The sequence below is a fragment of the Struthio camelus genome, chromosome 3 (genome assembly GCF_040807025.1).
Source record: "Struthio camelus isolate bStrCam1 chromosome 3, bStrCam1.hap1, whole genome shotgun sequence".
Taxonomy (NCBI): domain Eukaryota; kingdom Metazoa; phylum Chordata; class Aves; order Struthioniformes; family Struthionidae; genus Struthio; species Struthio camelus.
In genome coordinates this window covers 63,899,001-63,918,656 of record NC_090944.1, presented here as the reverse complement: position 1 = coordinate 63,918,656, position 19,656 = coordinate 63,899,001, and the positions used below count along the sequence as shown (strand labels likewise).

At 39.3% G+C, this 19,656-nt stretch overlaps 1 protein-coding gene across 1 annotated transcript in view; it reads left to right on the top strand.

Annotated features, from left to right (window-relative positions):
• Positions 1 to 19,656, top strand: part of FRK (fyn related Src family tyrosine kinase) — a 56,086-nt gene that overhangs the window by 18,645 nt on the left and 17,785 nt on the right. Inside the window, exons 2-4 of the mRNA XM_009681699.2 lie at positions 2,765 to 2,886; positions 11,163 to 11,323; positions 11,957 to 12,125. Coding sequence (XP_009679994.2) covers positions 2,765 to 2,886; positions 11,163 to 11,323; positions 11,957 to 12,125 — 452 coding nt within the window. The remainder of the gene's footprint in view (positions 1 to 2,764; positions 2,887 to 11,162; positions 11,324 to 11,956; positions 12,126 to 19,656) is intronic.

Sequence of the window (19,656 nt, the reverse complement as noted above, 5' to 3'; positions counted from 1 at the left end):
TCTTCCTTTCCCAAAGAATTTTCCCTTCAAGAGCATCTACCAGAATTCAGGTTGACGAGGGAATATCCCTTCCTTTTCTGGAAGGAAAGATTATAGGATAAGGCCACAGGTCTCAGTGATACTGACACAGTCAGGGAACATCATATGGCAAAGGCTCCTATGATCTGTGTATCTACCAATTGAAGATCCTGGTGGTCAAAAACCTAACAGTGGAATTGACTAGCAGTAGAGAAGTGAACAGATGGGATCACTACACTCTGAATGACCACAAGAAACCCCACTGGTGTGATAATATTGAGCATCATCTGCACCACGTAAGGGTTGTGTTTGTTATAGAGCTACATGAAGATCATCATTTTTTTCTCTAAAAATCCTCCTATTTATAGTGACCAAAGGTGGCCTGGAAGTAGCTTGGAATTTTTAATGAAGTTATTCCTGGGAGCTATGAAGGATGGTGGAAATGAATATTTATAGAGATTCAGCCAAAAACAATCCCCAAAAGATTAGGTCTGGCACCCTGCAGTGAAAGTGAGAAAGAGCAGCATGCTAGACGCAGTGTTGGCTGAGATATTAGATAACATGTTCCTGGGTCTCACTGACAGAAGAACACTATTGTTGTGCTCTTGCTAATCAAACAGATCCTACTAGAAGTGGAAACTTATGTCCAAGTCTGAATGCACCCATTAACGCCATACTTGGTAATCTGTTGATACACGTATATCCTGTTTCAGATCATGGTCCAAAGCAATCTGGCTGCAGGCTGAAGTTCAGGGTGAAACTGTGTATGAATCGCTGATTCGACATTCTCAGGAGTTGTCTAGTGCCACTAAAGAACACTGAAGTAACTAGAAAGTGTTGATTAAGTAATGTAAGAGTGTAATGGATAGTTCTTGATGTGTTATTTATGTTTATTTCCAAGTGTTTTATGGCCATACAAAAACTATATAAGCGATTATCCTGAACATAAAGCTCAGCCTTGTTAGCGTTGCATTGCAAGTTATTTTGACTGCAGAGTCAAATGAAATCCTCTTGAAAGGATACTATCCTCTTAACCTGTGGAGAAAGGAGATAAGGAATTAAACACTTCTTATACACTCTTATTAGATATTCTAGTTGAGTTGACTATTATTAAATGAATACTTGTAGTTCAAACAGAAAAATATCAGTTCAAATTCTTTAAAGCCATGTAGTTTATTGGTTATCAGATGTTATTCTCAGAGCTAGCACATTTAGAAATTTCGGAAAGCTTCTAATTTATTTTTTAAGGCTGACAAACCTTTGAGATTTGGATAGAGAGTTTAGCTTGTGCCCTGTCTTCTCATTTGTTTGATTAAAACTTCAGTAAAGGATTTGCGCAGGTATTGATTAGCTTGTTTTCTTCAGTCTAATTAATGAAATATTATAAGTTTAACTAAGAACCATTCTTACTGAAACATTCCACCTCGTGTCTTTCTGGTCAGATTCCTCTCCTTGCCAAATATGTATCAAGGCCTACTTACATTTTATCCAAATCATCTTAATGTCAGAGGTTTGGAATGCAGTCCAGAATATCTGGATTTCATTTTCTATTGCTTACAAAGTATATTTAGTGTAGGTTAGCTCCATCTGTATCTGCCTTTGTTTATTTCCTCTGTATTCATACAGAAAACACTACTCATTCCTAATGCTTGCTCACGCAAGCAGGATATTATTTTAAACTTTTCACCCAGCATTCTAATTTATTTCCTTCATTCCTCTTGAAGCCTTACAGATAGATAGTAAAGTAATTTGTTCATGCCTCCTTCTGTGCTTTTCACTAGTAAAAGACAAATAAAATAGTAGCTGAATAGGCAACTTATGTGTTGTGTGATACATTGATCTATCTTAAAAGTTTGCACATTAGGTTTATCTGTAATTAATTTAAGAGGACTTCTCCTGTGAGTAGATGGCGCATTTCTGATAACTGTTTACCACCATTTACTTCAGATAAGCTAATCTTGGAAAGGACATTGTAACTTTGCTCGACGGAAGTTGAATGCCATCCCAGCTGGAAATGCTGAATCACCTCATTCTTATTTCAGTTTAATTTACACTGAACGCAAAGCAGCAGAAGTGCTAAACCGTACCCTCAGATGAACAAGCTAAAACTATTGCTTTAACGGTGTTTGTAAATTAGAGACGTTAGTAATAGAGGGCAAATTATGCAATTGTTTTAAAAGGAGTAGATTTTCACAGAACGTAGATGTGCAGGTGTTTCCAGTGACTTGAGACAAGTATTGTTGTTGCTCATCTAACAGCAGCGTAGCTGAAAAATTGCTAATGAGGCATTTGAAATAACGTGAAAATGGAATGGGGAAGATTCTAGTTTGACTCACCTCTTGAAACATTAGTTCATTACTATTATTTTGGATATCTTTGACTTTTAAGATGCCCGAGTGTCAGTACATACCTATACCTCTGTGTAGTTCAAGTGGGACTGGGCATCATTTTTTGTGACAGGAGCACTCGCAAAATTTTCTTGGTGAATTTTTTGGGGGACGCCATTCAGGCACTCTTGAACTCTAGTTCTCTTGAGACCAATAGACCTTTCCATCTGCAGTGGAATCAGGATTTCACCCAAATGTGCAGGCAATATATTCTAACAATAAATTTGTTGTGTAGTTCTAATTAACATGCCACATGCTATCTTTTTGTAAATTTGCAGCATGTTTATAAAAACTATATTATCTTTCTGATATGTTTTACTGACTGGTAAAATTAACGATTTTTATTTTTATTTTTTCAGATGGTTTTTTGGCCCAATCAAGCGAGCAGATGCAGAAAGACAACTATCTTATCCTGGAAACCAGGCAGGAGCCTTCCTAATCAGAGAAAGCGAAAGTCTAAAAGGAGAATTTTCACTTTCAGGTATAGTCCAGTTTTTTTATCTTAATCAATGTTTTAAAAGTTTCTCAGGTAGTTTGTATTTTTTCATTTTTGAGAGTGATAAACTGTGGACATGAAAGTGAAATTAAAATTCATAATAATCTTTCTTTCCTAGGAGATATAAAAAGACAAGTTGGCAAGAGCCATTTGGGTCTTTACTAACTTTTATGTTATAGCCTGTGTTTATTAATATGCTGAAAATACAAATTAACTTTTTTGTCCTTATTACTTTCAGTGTTCTAGCTGCCTTGAAATAGGAACTATTTTCATAATTAAAATATCAGAAATACATTACAGCTATACATTATTGTCCTAATCGGTACATGTAATTGAAGTTAAACTCATGTTGGCAGACCTCTGCAGTTCAAGAAAATGAAATTTCTGCTAGAATACACCCTTAGGTTTATACTTATTTCTTTCCAGGGACAAAATGATAGGAAGATTTGCAGAGCTGTACTTCAGAAAGTGTTGTATTTAATTGAAAAAATAGTTGTAAACATCAATAAAAAGTTAGATTTATAATGATAATGATTTTTTGAAATGTAGTTAAAGTTGTCCATTTGAATCCGAAAGACTATCAAATGAGAATACTACTATTTTACTTACTGGCTTACATGTATGCACCATCTTTTATATGTCAATAGATATTTGCCCCAGTCGATAGTGAACTTTATCATTATTCTTTGGTGGTTTCCCCTGGACATCTTTTAACCAAATCTATAATACAGGTATGAGTTAAGAGTATGTTGTCCCTGGGAGAACAGGAGAATACCTGGCAAAATACATCAAGAAGTCTTTAGATAACCTTGCTTACAAACTTCTTAAGGCATAGAATGAGGAAAGCTGTACGTCCCTAATTCTGTAAGGCAGTAAAGAATCTTGATGATTATGAATAAACTGTAAGCTGTCATATGTAGAATTATGCCAGTGAAGTGAGTAGTGTCTTGTGCATCAACAGATTCTTTCACATTGACTCCTGTTCTGCCTGGATGATGTGTCACTCATCTTCTAAGCATAACAGAGAAATGTGTCAAGCAGATTAATGAACATTTGACACATTCCTGGTTTCTCTTTCTGAAACATAAGGAAAGGGTATATACCAGAACTGTCTTGTGGTAATAGGGGAGGGTTGTTTTTTATTGCCAAGACAAATATGCGTTGCCTGTGTAGTGAAATGCAATGACGTTTATAAAATAAATATGATGTTTTTAGTTATGGTAGGGTTCATTCCACGGTCGTTGCCTTCCCTTAAGGAAGTTCACTCTTGCTAAGAAGGGCTGATATGAACATTAAGCATCAGCAAGGAGTCAGATGACTACTAAACTGTGACAGAACTGACCAGCTGTATGTGTACCTTTTTATCTGAAGAATGTATTAAAGCTGCAAACCCTTCAAAATGCTTTCCCTCTATCCACCAGCTTATGCCTGCCTTACATGGCTTCAGCTTCGTTCAGCTGTTCTTCATCAGTGAGCTGATTTTATCCAAGGGCTGGGCTAGGCTGATAACAGTGTGATGGTATGCAGGGAAGGATAGATTTGCCTGTATTATCTGCTTAATGCTGGCACTTGAATACATGCTACCTTACTAAAAGTCAATGAAAAAGCTTGTGCTTGTGCATCTGTGGGTAGAAATGCAATTTCCTTTTATTATTCTTAACTGCAGCCTTCTACAGAAGATTCAAAGTCTTAATTCTTTACCCTACATCTTGACTACCTCTCCAAGATGAAGGCAGCGATACCTTACTAACAATATCAAATACTATAGAGAAATATCCGAGAGAATGAAAGTAGATCTTAGTCCAGCATTTGTGACAGGATGAGATCATCCTTAAATGCCACTGTTTAATTTTTTCCTTCCAGATCCTGGATAGAAACCATAATCTATCTGATTTAGTATATTAGCTTCAGTTAAATAAGCTTGTAATAGTCCCAGGTTTCCAGATAAGCTTATTTGAGAACAGAAGTTTTGATGCTTGCTGATAACAAGCAAAGTATGAAATTATCTCTGTGGATTTCTTCTGTGCTGGTTGACATAGCTTTGTCTGATGAAGCGAAGAGTAGATTGGTTCTCAGTAATGCATTTTAACAAGGAAATTACACCAAGATTTCCCAAATCTTCTTTTCAGAATGATATCGGAGAACAGCATATAAGCTGAGAAAGAGTCCAGCTACAGGAGCCAGCCCTTCTTCGTGCGTGAACAAGGGTTGCCCTTTATGCGTGTGTGCAGAGGTTCTGTGCCATCTCAGATTTTTAAGCATTTGTGCTCTTTTAGGCAAAGAAAGAGAATAAGTTCTGAAACAGTCTATAGACAGAGGGAGTTAATGAAATGATTCACCACTGCTGCTATAACTTTTAGCAGCTTCCCAGTAACTTAGCTTTGGCACTCCACTCCATCCTAAAGAGGCTAAATATTATTTGCTACTTACTGACCAGGCTTAACCGAAAGATGTCTCCTTGTGTTGTGCAGGCTGTTTGCTTCCAACCTAATGGTATACATAATGGTCCAGACATTGTGTGTCCATAATCTCTTTATTTAGGTCTACTTTTGGGAGATTGAGCACCTGCTAAAGTAAATGAAGAAGTACATTGTACTGTGAGAAGAATTAATTGGAAGGAAGGTTGTTTAGTCCACCAGATGCTAGGAAAAAGGTAGTTTTTCTGGATCTGTCTTGTTCCATCAGAAGTTATGGGATGTTCAAAGCTGAGGCAGCAAAGCAGTGTTTTTTCTTGAGGAATAGTGATTCAGTGCTTTTCCTTTTAAGAAGTCTTGGGTAGCTTCTGTCTTGGCAGTAGATGATGTGCTAATGGGGCAGAAGTCACAATCTCATCTTTCAGAACATATCTTTAATTTCAGTTTCCAGTTTTTTAAGTGCAGGAAGTAGCCACAGGCCACAAAACACCCACTCTGTGCAGGACTGATTGATTGGGTTTGCTCTACCTGCTATGCTATTTTGGTTTTACTCCAGCATATATGATGATAAGGGCTAGAAGAGTGGCAACCTAGCTTTCAGAATTAAGGTCTTTCTAAAAGTACTGCAAGTCTCTGTCCAGCCTAACATTTAAATACTATCAAATTAAAAAGGGAAAAAAATTAAAAAAGAAAGATTTTTGCCCAAATATGCGTGAACGGATTTTTATGACTTTCATGCTTGAGATCATACACATATGGGCAAAGTGTAAGAGACTTAATGAGAGAGAGACAAATGTATCTCTTTAGGGGTAGGGGAAAAAGGAAAGAAACTTCCTTTCGTTAAAAGGACAATTTTAGTTTCTAACTTGCCATGATGTAAATGATTTAGAGGATAAATCACTATTTAAATTACAAACAAAAAGTTATATTCAGAAAGGTTCTTCTCAACTGTAAATGGTTAAATGGAAAGCACATAAAACTTTAGATAGGCCTTTGAGATGTGTTGCTATCATTTTAAAGTGTTTGACATTTTTAAAATAGGTTTTCCCATTTTAAAAATGCACATGTTGCAGAAGGATTTTAATGTTGATGACTCCAGCATCTGGTGTAAAATGTATTAAATTTTAAACATGTTGGTGCCATCTTAGACATTGCCTCTTTTTAATTAAAAGCCATAATTTAGATATGCTCCGCTTAATTGAGTGTCACTGCCAATGATAGCAGGAGGTGCTCAGCTTCCCCCCACCCCCGAATAATGGTATCTAAAAGACTGATTGCATTAAATGGCAATGTGAATGGTTTGTGGTTTTTCTCTCCCCCCCCCCCCCCCCGGAAAAGGTAATGTGGTTTCCTCTAGGCCAGATTGGCATTAGGCATAGGAAAAAGTAGGTAATCATTTAAGGCAGCAGACCGATAGGAGTGGCAAAATTATGGTCATAGCAAGAGAATGACCGAGCAAGAGCAGCCACTGCACCTGGTCTGTGCTAGTGAGAGTGATTTAATGAGCTGCCTTCCTCCCAGCTCTGCCTGGGGCATGGGGACTAAGTACAGCTCCTGGCTTGATGAATGGTTGGCCATGGTCCTGTTGTTAAAATGCCCGTTCCTACTTCTGGCTCATCCTTACACGAGGAAGAAAATATATAAGTACTGAGGCACTCGAGGGCTGGAGAGGAAGTAAAGAGAGGAGGGCTTGGGGGCTGGTTCTGCTCCCTCTTTCCCTTCATGCTGACAGCCCTACACTGTCTGTGCTGGTGGAGGACTGTAGGTGGGAGAGATGTTGAGGATGTTGGCAGTAATGATGCTTTCGTTTGCCTCAGTGATTCATTTGATGAGGAAGTTGCTGTGCTGATGCTACTGTAAAATTGAATGTTGCTGCCCTGGGAAAGGAGCAGTAAAATATTTTGTTCTCGTCGTTACGGTGACAAAATCTTCTTTTGCTTGGCCCAGCCTTAAAAAGGTGGGAAGCAAGGAGAGGAGAATGTGTCTGTTAAATCAAACCCATGAAGAAATCTAGTGGGCAGCTGCATTTGCTTTGGGAATGGCAAGTCAAGGAGAAAACCACTGCAGTCTTCAAACTCTCTTCCTGTCGAGTTGTGTGAAGCTGTAGTTATGATCCTGTCCCTTTTAACTGCCTACTTTGGGTGTAGGGATGACTGGAAGGATCGAGGTGGGTTGTAGCAAGCTCTTCCCAGAGTGAGACTCTGTGTGTGGGAGGAGGAGTTGTACTATGCTCCAGCTCTACATGTGTGCGGTGCAGGACTCAACTCTTCTCATTGCAAGGTGGTACAAACAAAACAAAACAAAACCCCCCGAACCAACAGTGCCTTATCAAACACTGAATTAATCCTCCCCTAAACTGTGTATAATAGGTAAAAGCTAAATCTGTGCAGAAATCTTCTACAGGTTCTCCACACACATTCCAGCTTCCTCCAGAAGAAATAAAAAAACTATAAAAGTATCATTATCTTAGAGGAATAAGAAGCCAGTGAAAGTATTATGCAGTAGCTAAAACATCATTTTCCCCCACAAACCTAGCAAATGTTCTACCTAGTCAGATGTAAATACTACAGAGAGACTACTGTTTTTCATTTATTATTTCCTTGCTCAAGTCACACTGCTGGGCTGTGATAAGGAGATTAGATCAACTGGTCTGCAAACACTGTTTCATTCCAATTTGATTTGAAAAGCAGAGTTTAGTGAGTCATGGCTTGATGCAAAATTGCAAAATTCAACCGGAATATCAGCAAAATACCATGAACCAGAATAAAGCTTTTGGTAGCTGCAAATCATAGTATAAACTGGAACCTCTCCAGAACATTGAGCTAACCATTACTCAGAAAACATAAGGTCTGGAGTCTGCGCTGATGTCTGTCATCCAACCTATGTACCACCAACCATAGGGTTTCATATAAAGTTCATTTAAGAAATTAGAGCACACCTTTCAAACCTACTCTTACATATAGATTAGCTACTTCACAAAAAATAATTATAATACTGCTAATAAATAAAGCAGATACTCAAGCCACTATCACTTGTGATACATACATGAGAAAGGATTAACGCAGTCATCCTGCTGGCCTTTTATTCAGTGAATCATAAATAACAATTCATTTGGCCAAATGCACTTTACTTTGAACTTTGGAAAAGCCAATGAATTTTCATTATATGTTGTTACTGAATTACTCTTTCAGTCATTTTCCATCAGCCTTGTTTCCAAATCATGCATCACAATCATTTACATGCTTTTTATAATTGAAAAATATTAATAATGCGTTAAATTGAGAGGAAATGGCTTTTGAAAAGTGTTCTTTTTGTGCTCTGAAGTTATAGTTACAAATATGCTTGTTTGGTTCTCATGCAGAATTGTCTGTTGGCAACTCAGCTCCCTAAAAATATTACCTGTGGCAGTATAAAAATTCCCTCAGGTTTTCAGCAGCCCCTATATGCCCTCTGGTGGTCGGGGATGACAATCGCACAGTACAGTAGAAAAACATTTGATCAGACATCATAGTGCTTAAGGAAGGAAGGTTTTTATTTGAGTTTAATCAGGTAAATGGTGAGAGAGAGTGTACTGTATATGTAACTAATAATTTTCTAGCTGTGAATTCTTCTGTTAGTATGATGCCTAAATTGATTGCCCATTTACTTTCTAAATTCACTCAAGCCCAGGGATATATGTTCCTGAATTTTTAGAATGAGTTGTAAGTTGAACTCACATTCGGTGTATGCAGAATGCAAAGTGAAGCGCTACAACATCAAGGATATTTCAGCAGGGGTAATTCCAGGGGAGAACAATAATACATTTGCCAATAATTACATTTTCAAATGTGAGTAACAGACTGAGGCTGCTAGTAGGACTGAAACACATTGATATTAAATTAATTATGTAGCCAAGAGAGTCCACTAATAAGCGTGACTAAATTAAATAAGATTGCTGGAATTTCAATAACTAAAAGGTATACTGGAGGTAAACAGCAGAAGGACATTCCCCTATGCCTCCCTTTTGCTCTTCAGGCTTTAGTGCTGTGTGAGAGCCCTGAGAAGGAGACCAAACCAGTGATCTCCTAAATAAATGGGTGGGGAAGGAGGCCCCTGATCCACTGGGAAGGTGCAGTGGTGGGTGACCAGGACCAGGATGGTAACTGGAACTTCCTCTTCCCCTTCACAGTTCTCTTTCCACTCATGGTGGAAAACCAGTATGTCATTTCGTAAAATGGAGGGGTGAGATAAAACGCTGAGTTTTCCCCCCTGTCTTTTACCCATTGCCACTACCTTCTTTTTCAAAGTAATCTTTCACATTGGCACGCTCCACTGTTTCTGCTCCTGGCTGTTTCCCGAATTCACCACTAGATTATTCCCATTCTCCTTTTTGGCTTGATTCTCTCTCTCTCAGACCCTCAGTATCATCTGGCAGTGTGCCTGTGTCCCTTTACATTGCTCCAACACCAACTCTAACAAGTGGGGAAAAAAACTCAAGCCAACCTGTCCATACTTGCAAATACTGTTTCTCACTTAATCTCATTCCAGCTTGGTACCATTCCTTGAGCTCTGAGCATTTTGCACCTGAAATTCCCAGGATCAGAAAACCTCCTTCCATGGATGCACATACCTTCTTATTGAAGAAAATTTCTCCTACTACTTAAACCTCTTCCTTTTTAAGTACAGCTCTATACAGTCAGGGTTCCTCATTAGCAGCTAGGTTTGTTTTAGAATACTGTTAATATTACAGCTAACAGCTGTGGTATTGATAAGAATTAAACCAGTTAGCCTTCAGGATGTAACATAAGCTCTCCACTGCCCATTGGAAATGGACAGTGGTGGTCTCCGTAATGGAGTGTCACACTAAATATCGCCCCCCATGTGAGGCTAGATTTCTTTCCAGCTTTTTAGAACAACTTTCCCTGTTGCCTACTCCTCAGATATCATAGCCATTGCTACTTGCTTTGTAGAAGAGCTTTCTAAGCGATATATGACAGACCAGTCAGAAATGTCAATTGTCCCTAATATAATGGACTAGGTGAGTGACAGTGCATTTTTCTCCATCTCTGCTGTGCTGCTAATCCTCCCACTCACTAGCGCCGGCAAACAGAGGGCCAGCCTATTTTCTAACAATGCCAAAGAGTGCTCTGAAGGTCACAGGCAAGAGCTCTTTGGGTGTCTTGAAATGCCCCTAAATAATCTACAAGAGGCAAGGAGAGAAATATGTTGTTGATTAAGAAAGAATAGATAGGAGTAAAAAGCATTTGGATGGAAAGAGTCATAAGCTACTCAGAATAGAGCATTACTGGCTTGATTTTAACATATTCCAGGCACTCACAAAACTCGAAATCTATGGAAGATGTGAGTGCTCTTCAGAAGATCATGGCCATATGGTGTGTATATTTGTTTGCTCCAAACTGCCTGCCAGCCTAGAAGCTGCTATTTGGGATGTTAATGCTGAAAAATGAAATATTTAAAACTGATGAAATGATTCCTTTGAATTAGATGCTTCTGGCTGGTTTTAGCATCCTGAAAGATGGAATATATGAGCTGCCCAAGTACAGTACTTTCATGTACTTTTGCATCTAGTCTTACCGTGCAAGAGTCTCCAGACCTGAACAGTTAAAGACTAGTAAACTAGATCTGCTGAACTATCTAAAAAGTGGGCTTTGGTTTGAAAGAGATTGAGTGTAGTTTCTATCTTTGAAGCTAAACTGATTTAGTTTATCTTTACAATTTATTTTTAAGGTCCTTACAATCACACTTAGGAACGGAATATCCCTTAAGCTGTTTTGAAACTGCTGACAATAAAGTATACTGTATTACTGCTATAATACCCAGAAACTTAATATATTTTAATCATTTTAGTTTTTGATGGTGAATCTGTGAAGCACTACAGGATCAGAAAGCTGGATGAAGGTTTTTTCTTAAACCGACTGAGAACTTTTGCAACTCTGAATGAGTTTGTTGACTATTACAGTAAAAACAATGATGGCCTCTGCATAACACTTGGGAAGCCATGTCTAAAGGTAAGAGTGGATGCTACATCGTAGAACATACTTTTATAAGCTAATTCTTTCGCTGTCTCTCTGAAGGTGTTAGCCCCATAACTGTTTCCACCATTTCAAAATGATGATTACCTCGTTATTTTCCGGAAGTCCTGGATAGCATTACAGCTTCATTCTTGAAGCTGACACATTGCTAATAAAATACCGTGCCATTTTGAACAAATCATCATGTGACTGGAGGAGAAAATATGCCAGATAATGATTTATGAATACCTTTTTGTAAATGGATATGGAGATGAAATCACCAACTTCATAACTCTAGCCGTCTATAAGTAATTACTGAGACAAAACCACTAGGTTCAGGAAAGCAATACATCATTGTTCGGAAGAGCTTGCTAGAGGGATGGTTTCTAATTATTATTTTTTAATGGCAGGATATTTTCTTTAGAGTTAAATAATAATTTAGCAACAAAAAGTACCCAAGATATGGGATGTACTTTATGTACCCAGCACACTTTATCATATGTCTGTGCTCTAAAGAAACATTATTCATTTCAGTTGCAACTGTATGTAACAAAGTTAACAATGACTTGTATAAGTTGTTGAAAAGTATTAGCAATCTAAATTACTGTATTATTTCTTCTCTTAAACCAGGTACAAACTCCTACTACTTTTGATTTGTCTTATAAAACTGTGGATCAGTGGGAGATAGACCGAAGCTCTCTGAAATTGTTGAAAAAATTAGGATCTGGTCAGTTTGGTGAGGTATGGGAAGGACTGTGGAATAATACCACCCCTGTGGCGATCAAAACATTAAAACCAGGTATGTGAATTACACTTAAATGTAATAAATTCAAAAGTTGGCAATCCCCTCCTTTATTTTTTAAATTATACTGAAAATATAGCCTATCCCTAAAAGCAATCGTTCTTAAAATACACACACTTTAAAAAGGAGTCTGGCAAAGCTCAAGATCCTGAAATACTTTGGTATTTTGAATTACAGTTTTATACAATTCTGTTTCTCTATCAGCTGAATACATTCTTGTCTGATAGTTAATACGTAAAAACACAACTCCCGCAAATCCATCCCTTTTGTATAATATTGCTTGTGTGGAAGTGAATGACTGCATTTCATTTGTAGCTGAAATAATAATATTAATGTTGTGGTATTTAAGAAGCACTTTCATCTTAATAATGATTAAATATTTGTTTTTGATATGCAGCATTTATTCCCAATATTTGCATATAGTATAGGCTTATGACTGATGCGGCTTTTAAAAATTTTTCGTGTTTATTGTTGATTAACTTAATGTAATCTGTTCATTTTAAAACAAAAACATCTGCCAGCAGATGGCAAGAATCTCATAGATAGGAAGGGTAGCCTGGATGAAATACACATTTTTAAAATGAGAAAACATTATAACGTGTTGTGGTTAATTGAAAAAGCTTGTGTTGGGCATTAATGATTATGTTTCAGGAATCAAAACAGATTCAGATCTTCAGTTCAGCAGAACACCTAACTATGCTTGAGTCCTCTTTGAACGCTCTCCTGAACAGGGAGGAATTTATGCAGGCATTTTAGAGCTATCTTGTATGAGGATACTGTATGCATTTTGGGACCTGCAAATTCAAAGCAGATAGGAAACATTCCCTTGGCAGTACAAACCTATTCCTTTTTGTCTTATCCACTATGGCTATGGGGTACACACTATTCTCTTCCTCTTTACAAACTAGAAAACTATTATCATATTCCTTTTCAATCTTCTCTTCTTTACCTATCTAAAGTGTGTTAGAAGTCGCATCGTTTTCAGAATACATTCTCTGAGCTGTTTCTAGGTGGTAACCATTCTTTTTTTCCAAATGTGACCATAAAAGGAAGCAACTTCACCAGTGTCCAGCTGCAGCTTCACCAAGCCTGAGTAAAAGGGAATAGCTTCATTTCTTATAGGCTTCTGTTTAAACAGCCCAATATGCTGCTTGCCTTTCTTTTCCATAAGACAAGGATCTAGTTTGTCCATCTGAGTTTACTTTCTTCTAATGATTTAATGCAACATCTGAATAAGTCTGTTTTATTGAAAGACACTGAAGCATTCTTCCTAAACTATGAAATCTCTTAAAAATATAATTAAAACAGGAAGTTGAATGAAAGTAGAATCAAGATTAAGCTATCTTAAGTTTTTGTGTCATTAATTTTTCTTTTAACAGTTGTCTTTTTCTTTCCTCTTTAAGAAAGAATGTGATAACTAGCACTCTAAAAAGATTTATTTCTCATCAAACAAAATAACTTAATTTTGCACACATTGCAACACATAGATTTCTACCTGTTTTCTTCAGGGGGAAAGTGGAGCTGGCATTTATCTGGTATTGCATATTCAGAATGGAAAGCTATCTTAGTCATTTTTTATCTCCCTCTTTTAATAACTTTTCTCAAAACTCTGCTTCAGCTTCCCCTTCTGCATAAGACTTGCAGTTGATGATCAGGTTCAGTGCCCTCCAAGGTGAGCAGGAGCTGGGCATGACTTCAAGTGAACCAGCTGAGCCAATGGACCCTATACCATACAGGAACACCCAGAACAAGCGATAAGTGATTGCTGTGGGTGACTCCCTTTTGCAGGGGACAGAGGCACCTGTCTGCCAGCCTGGCACCTTCTCTAGAGAGGTTTACTGCCTGCTGGGGGCTCGGATCCAAGATGTCAAGAAAGATTGCTGAGGCTTGTGCACACATCTGACTATTACCCCCTGCTGCTCTTCAACGTGGGTACCAATGATACTGCCAAGGGCAACTTGGAAAGTACCAAATAGGATTACAGAGACCTGGGATGGTCGTCAGGTGTGTGGGGGCCCAGGTCGTTTTCTCCTTGATCCTGCCAGTGAGAGGGAAGCATGGGAGGAGAAGTAGATGGATTCTCCAAGTAAACAACTGGCTGCTCTGCTGGTGTTGGCAACAGGGTTTTGGTTTCTCGGACCATGGGACCATGTTTGAAGACTGGCAACAGATAGGGAGAGATGAGATCCACCTTACTAGATGGGACACATGCATCTTTGCCAACAGGCTGGCCAACCTTATAAGAAGGACTTCAAACTAGGAAAGATGAGGGAAGGGGAGAATTATAGAGACCATGCAGTCAGCAAAATAAGGCTCAAGTGGGGATACCTCCAGTAATGGCATGCAGCTAAGGAAGTACCTATGAGACAAGACTATAGGGAAACCTCTTGCACCCCTTCTGGGAAATCAGCATGCTTGGATACCTCTCTGAAGTGTCTGTACACAAATGCACAGGGCATAAGAAGAGTATGTGGTCACAGAGCTATGATCTCATTGCAATTACAGAGATATGGTGGGATAGCTTGCATCACTGTAATGCTACCATGAATGGCTACATGCTCTTTATGAAGGACAGGCCAGGAAGGTGAAGAGGGGGAGCCACCCTTTACATGAGAGAGAAACTGGAATGTATTGTGCTCTGCCTAGGGGTGGACGATGAATGGGTTGAGAGCTTATGGGTAAGGATTAAAGGGCACACTAACATGGGTGACAGCATTGTGGGTGTTTGCTACAGGCCGCCTGATCAGGAAGAGGAAGTAGATGAGGCCTTTTACAGACAGCTGGAAGTAGCCTCCCAATCACAGGCCCTGGTTCTCCTGGGGGACTTTAACCATCCTGACATTTGCTGGCAAGACAGCACAGCTAGGCACAAGCAATCCAGGAGGTTCCTGCAGAGCACTGATGATAACTCTTGACACAAGTGATAGAGGAGCCAATGAGGAGAGGTGCATTGCTGGCCCTTGTACTAACAAACAAGGAAGGTCTGGTTGGAGATGTGAAGGCTGGGGGCAGCCTTGGCTGCAGTGACCATGAGGTGGTGGAGTTCAGGATCCTGTGAGGAGGGAACAGGAAAAATTAGGATCACAACCCTGGACTTCAGAAGAGCTAACTTTGGCTTCTTCATGGACCTTCTTAGAAGAATCCCATGGGATAGGGTCCTAGAAGGAAGAGAGATCTAAGAGAGCTGGTTAATATTCAAGTATCACCTCCTCTAGGCTCAAGAATGGTGATCCCTAAGAGCGAGGAGTCAAGCAAAGTGGGCAGGAAACATGCATGGAAGAACAATGGGCTTCTGGCCAAACTCAAACAGAAGAAGGAAGTGTACAGGAAGTGGAAGGAGGGACAGGCCACTTGGGATAAATATAGGAATATTGTCCTAGCATGCAAGGATGGTACTAAGAAGGTCAAGGCTTTTGATTCTGTAAGGCTTTTGACGCTGTCTCATCCTCATAGGAAGCTCAGAAAGCGTGGGCTGGATGAGTGGACAGAGTGAGGTGGATTGAGAACTGGCTAGATGGCAGAGCTCAGAGGGTTGTGATCAGTGGCACAAAGTCTAGCTGGAGGCCTGTAGCTAGCAGTGTCCCCCAGGGGTCAATACTGGGTCCAGTACTGTTTAACTTATTCATCAGTGACCTGGATGAAGGGACAGAGCGCACCCTCAGCAAGTTTGACAATGATACAAAACTGGGAGGAGCAGCTGATCCACCAGAGGGCTGTGCTGCCATTCAGAGGAACCTGGACAGGCTGGAGAGCTGGGCCGAGAGGAACCTCCTGAAGTCCAACACAGGCAAGTGCAGGGCCCTGCACCTGGGGAGGAATGACTTCATGCAGCAGTACAGTACTGTCTGGGGGTTGACCTGCTGCAAAGCAGCTCTGCGGAGAAGGACCTGAGGGTCAAGTTAAGCCTGAGCCAGCAATATGGGCTTGTGGCCAAGAAGGCCAATGGTATCCTGGGTTACACTAGGCAGAGTGTTGCCAGCAGGTTGAGGGAGGTGATCCTGCCCCTCTCCTCAGCCTTGGTGAGGCCTCACCTAGAGTACTGTGTCCAGGCCTGGGCTCCCCAGTACAAGAGAGACATGGAGCTCAAAGATGATGAAGAGACTGGAGCATCTCTCCTCTGAAGAAAGGCTGAGAGAGCTGGCCCTCTTCAGCCTGGAGAAGAGAAGACTGAGGGGGGATCTGATCACCCCTGAAGGATAGGTATCCAAAGGATGGGGCCAGACTCTTCTCCGTGGTACCCAGCGATAGGACAAGAGGCAACAGGCACAAAGGAAGAACTTCTTTTCTGTGAGGGAGACTGAGCACTGAAACAGGTTGCCCAGAGAGGTTGTGGATTCTCCATCCTTGGAGATACTCAAAATCCATCTGGACACAATCCTGGGCAATGTGTTCTAGGCAACCCTGCTTGAGCAGGGGGGTTGGACTAGATGATTTCCAGAGGTCCCTTCCAACCTCAACCGTTCTGTGATTCTGTGATAATGAGGACAGTATATATTATCAGTTTTCCAAGAAGCAGTCTTCTATTTTTATAATGGACTCAAGCAGAACTGAAAAGACTACCCAGTGATACATGAAACCCACATGGAATAAGAAGGCTGAGTTTCAGCTGCAATTTGCCTCCTTGTTTTTCTTTTTGATGTTGTCCAGCTAACTTACTGCTAATACTCCACCTCAAGAAAAGAAAAAGTGTTAGTGAAATCCAATTTTATATCTGAAACAGATCTTAATGTGTTTAAAGCCAAACTGATCTGCAGTTTTCTTTCACTGTTGTTCAATTCATTATCCTTTCAATGGCTTGCTGATAAAGCACAGAGAGAGCATAATACTTCTAGTCCAATGTAAACAGGAAAAGAAGAAAGTGTTTTTCAGTTTCTACATTAATAAGTTGTTCTAAGGATGCACTCGTAGTAAACTATAAAATGATAAAAATGATCACACAAACTTCAGTAGGTTTTTAAGCTAAAAATGAAAATTTTACACTGGAATAAACAATCATGGATAATATTTGCAGCAAACTTGTTGCTGCCACATGCGGACTAGCACACTACAGAGGTAGAAGCCCCTTCTACTGTGATACTCTGTCAGTGTACTTTGGCTGGGGAAAAGGAGTGGATTAATATCTTTTCTGTTTCTGTTTTGTTCACTCTAGTCTGCCTTCTGTTGAGGTCAACATTAGTAGTCTCATTGATTTCATAGCGGGTTGTACTGAATTACAGCATACACAAGCTTCACCTAGATGTGACGTCTGGGTAGCTGGGAGGCTGTGATTGTATACTGTGATGAGGATGCAGAGCAATGCACTTAGTGTTGCTCAAGTGCAAGCTTCAATCCTCAAAGACATGTTAATAAATTATATAGGTATTACTGATTCTCTTATCAGCATACTTGTGTGAAATATTTAACTGCTTTACAGAAATAGATCAGTTTCAAGGGACAGTATTTAACCTTGCAGCATACTTTTCTAGGGAATTATTCTTTTCCATACAATGATTTTCTCCACTTGGAGTACCTTATTTTAATCAATTAACCCCTTTGGCTCTCCAAAGCTGGCTTTCATCATTACTTATGAGGAATAGCATTTCAACAACTAAAGAAAAAAAATCAAATCCCCTCACCCTAATCTGAGAAATAAATGCTTAGCTTAGTACAAATAAAATTAAAACAAAGGTTAAGTCTGGTGTTCTATTTGTCTCAATACAAAGGTGATAAGTGAATGGAAAGTGTAGTAGCTCATGAGTAATCAAGAAATACATCATATTACATGCTGACTTCAATCTGACTTCAATCGTCAGATTGAAGCTCCCAATATTCATATAGCCAATATCTCAGGCTTCAAATATGACACACTATAAAACTCTCCTTTCCCGCTACTTGACTCACTGATCTAAATCAAGTTGCCTTCAAATTGGGTTGGGGGTTACTTTAAAGCAAAATCTTTTTGCTGAATTGTTTTATTGTGTAGATCGACAGGAAACTGGAAGATAGTGTGAGCAGAATGAGTGACGTGGCAAATATAGGGAATGGAGATAGACTGACTTCTTTGAAAAAGACTTTATAACTAGAGACGTTCTGACATGGAACCATGCTGTCATTTCTAACAGGAGTAGATTAATCACATGAAATAATCACATATCAAACAATCTAGTGGAGCATAAGGCAAATCAGCACTTCATAGATTCCTCGCACTGCAGCCCAGGAAGGATTTCTGCTAGTATAGATATTTTCATGTTCATTTTTCAGTGCCTCTCTGTCCTAGATCATGTATATTCTGAATACTTTGCTGTTATACGCTATTATACTTCACCCTTGCCCTGTAAAAAAAAAAAAATTAGATTTTATCAAAACACAACTTATGCTTAACTAGAAAGTAACTAGAAATTTTCTTGTCCTGAGGTGGAGTTGTCTCTGCTCTCTTTGACAGCTTGTTTCAATAGTGAATCACCTATGCCTATGAGAACGTAGGCCTAATTTCTCATCTGGATTTATCTGACATCTGCCCTTTAATTCTTATTGTGTCTTCTTGTATTAAATTAAAAGCTTCTGGTATGCAGAATTTTTGCTTTCCCTCTTGAAGGTATTTATAAAATGAGTTAAATCAATTTTCAGTTGTTTTTAGAAAGGCTAAATATATTTGCTTGGTTTATGGTAGTCTCTTAATTTCTAAAGTTTTTTCTAGACCTCCTCTAATTTCTAGCTATTAGTGTTAAAAGGCCTAGAATGGACTGTGCTTATGTAGATGACTTCCAACCCATAGGAAAACACCTCCTAGAATTCTGATGAGGTGGCAATGATGGACTTTTTTCTGAGGCAATTCTCATTTGATGAAAATGCGTAATTTCTGGCTTATGAGTAACTATGATATTCAGAAATCTGTTTCCTTTCCAATCTGAGGCAAGAGAGAGTTTTTCAGATATTGCACACAAACTGAAAATTTCACAAGTATTTCCTTCCAGAAATGTTGATGCCTAGCATACTAGATACATTTTTTTTTGTTTTTGGTCCTCTAAATCTTAGCTATATCAGACTTTCTTTATAATCGGTGGAAAGAAACAGGTACTTGCATGTCAGATAAATCAGAGTCTAGGTTAGAAATTTGCATTACGGTGAGAGAATAACATGCCATTAATGCATGTTTCTTTCCTTTGATTGTAAAGTCTGGACAGCTAACTCAGACCTAGGTGTCTGGATAATTGCCTACAGCTGATGAAACGAATTCAGCTACCAGCAGTGTTTTCTAATACCATAGAATTCACATCAGTGACAAAACTGAGAAAAATGTCAAGTTGCTGGAGCCTCTGAGATCTTAATCTGGGTGACCTGAAAGCCCTCTGACCCAGAACTGCAGATGGACTGGGACTTCTGAGGAGGTCATGGAAAGTGACTCTCCTCTATTGAACCATGTGAGGTGTTGTTCTCCCTCCTGCATTTATGATTATGGAGTATCTAGGTTAACTGCTTTCCAGGTTTGGGTCCACTGGCTTTGGAAGACGGGACTCCAAACACAGCCCTCCAGGACCACAGGGGAGAT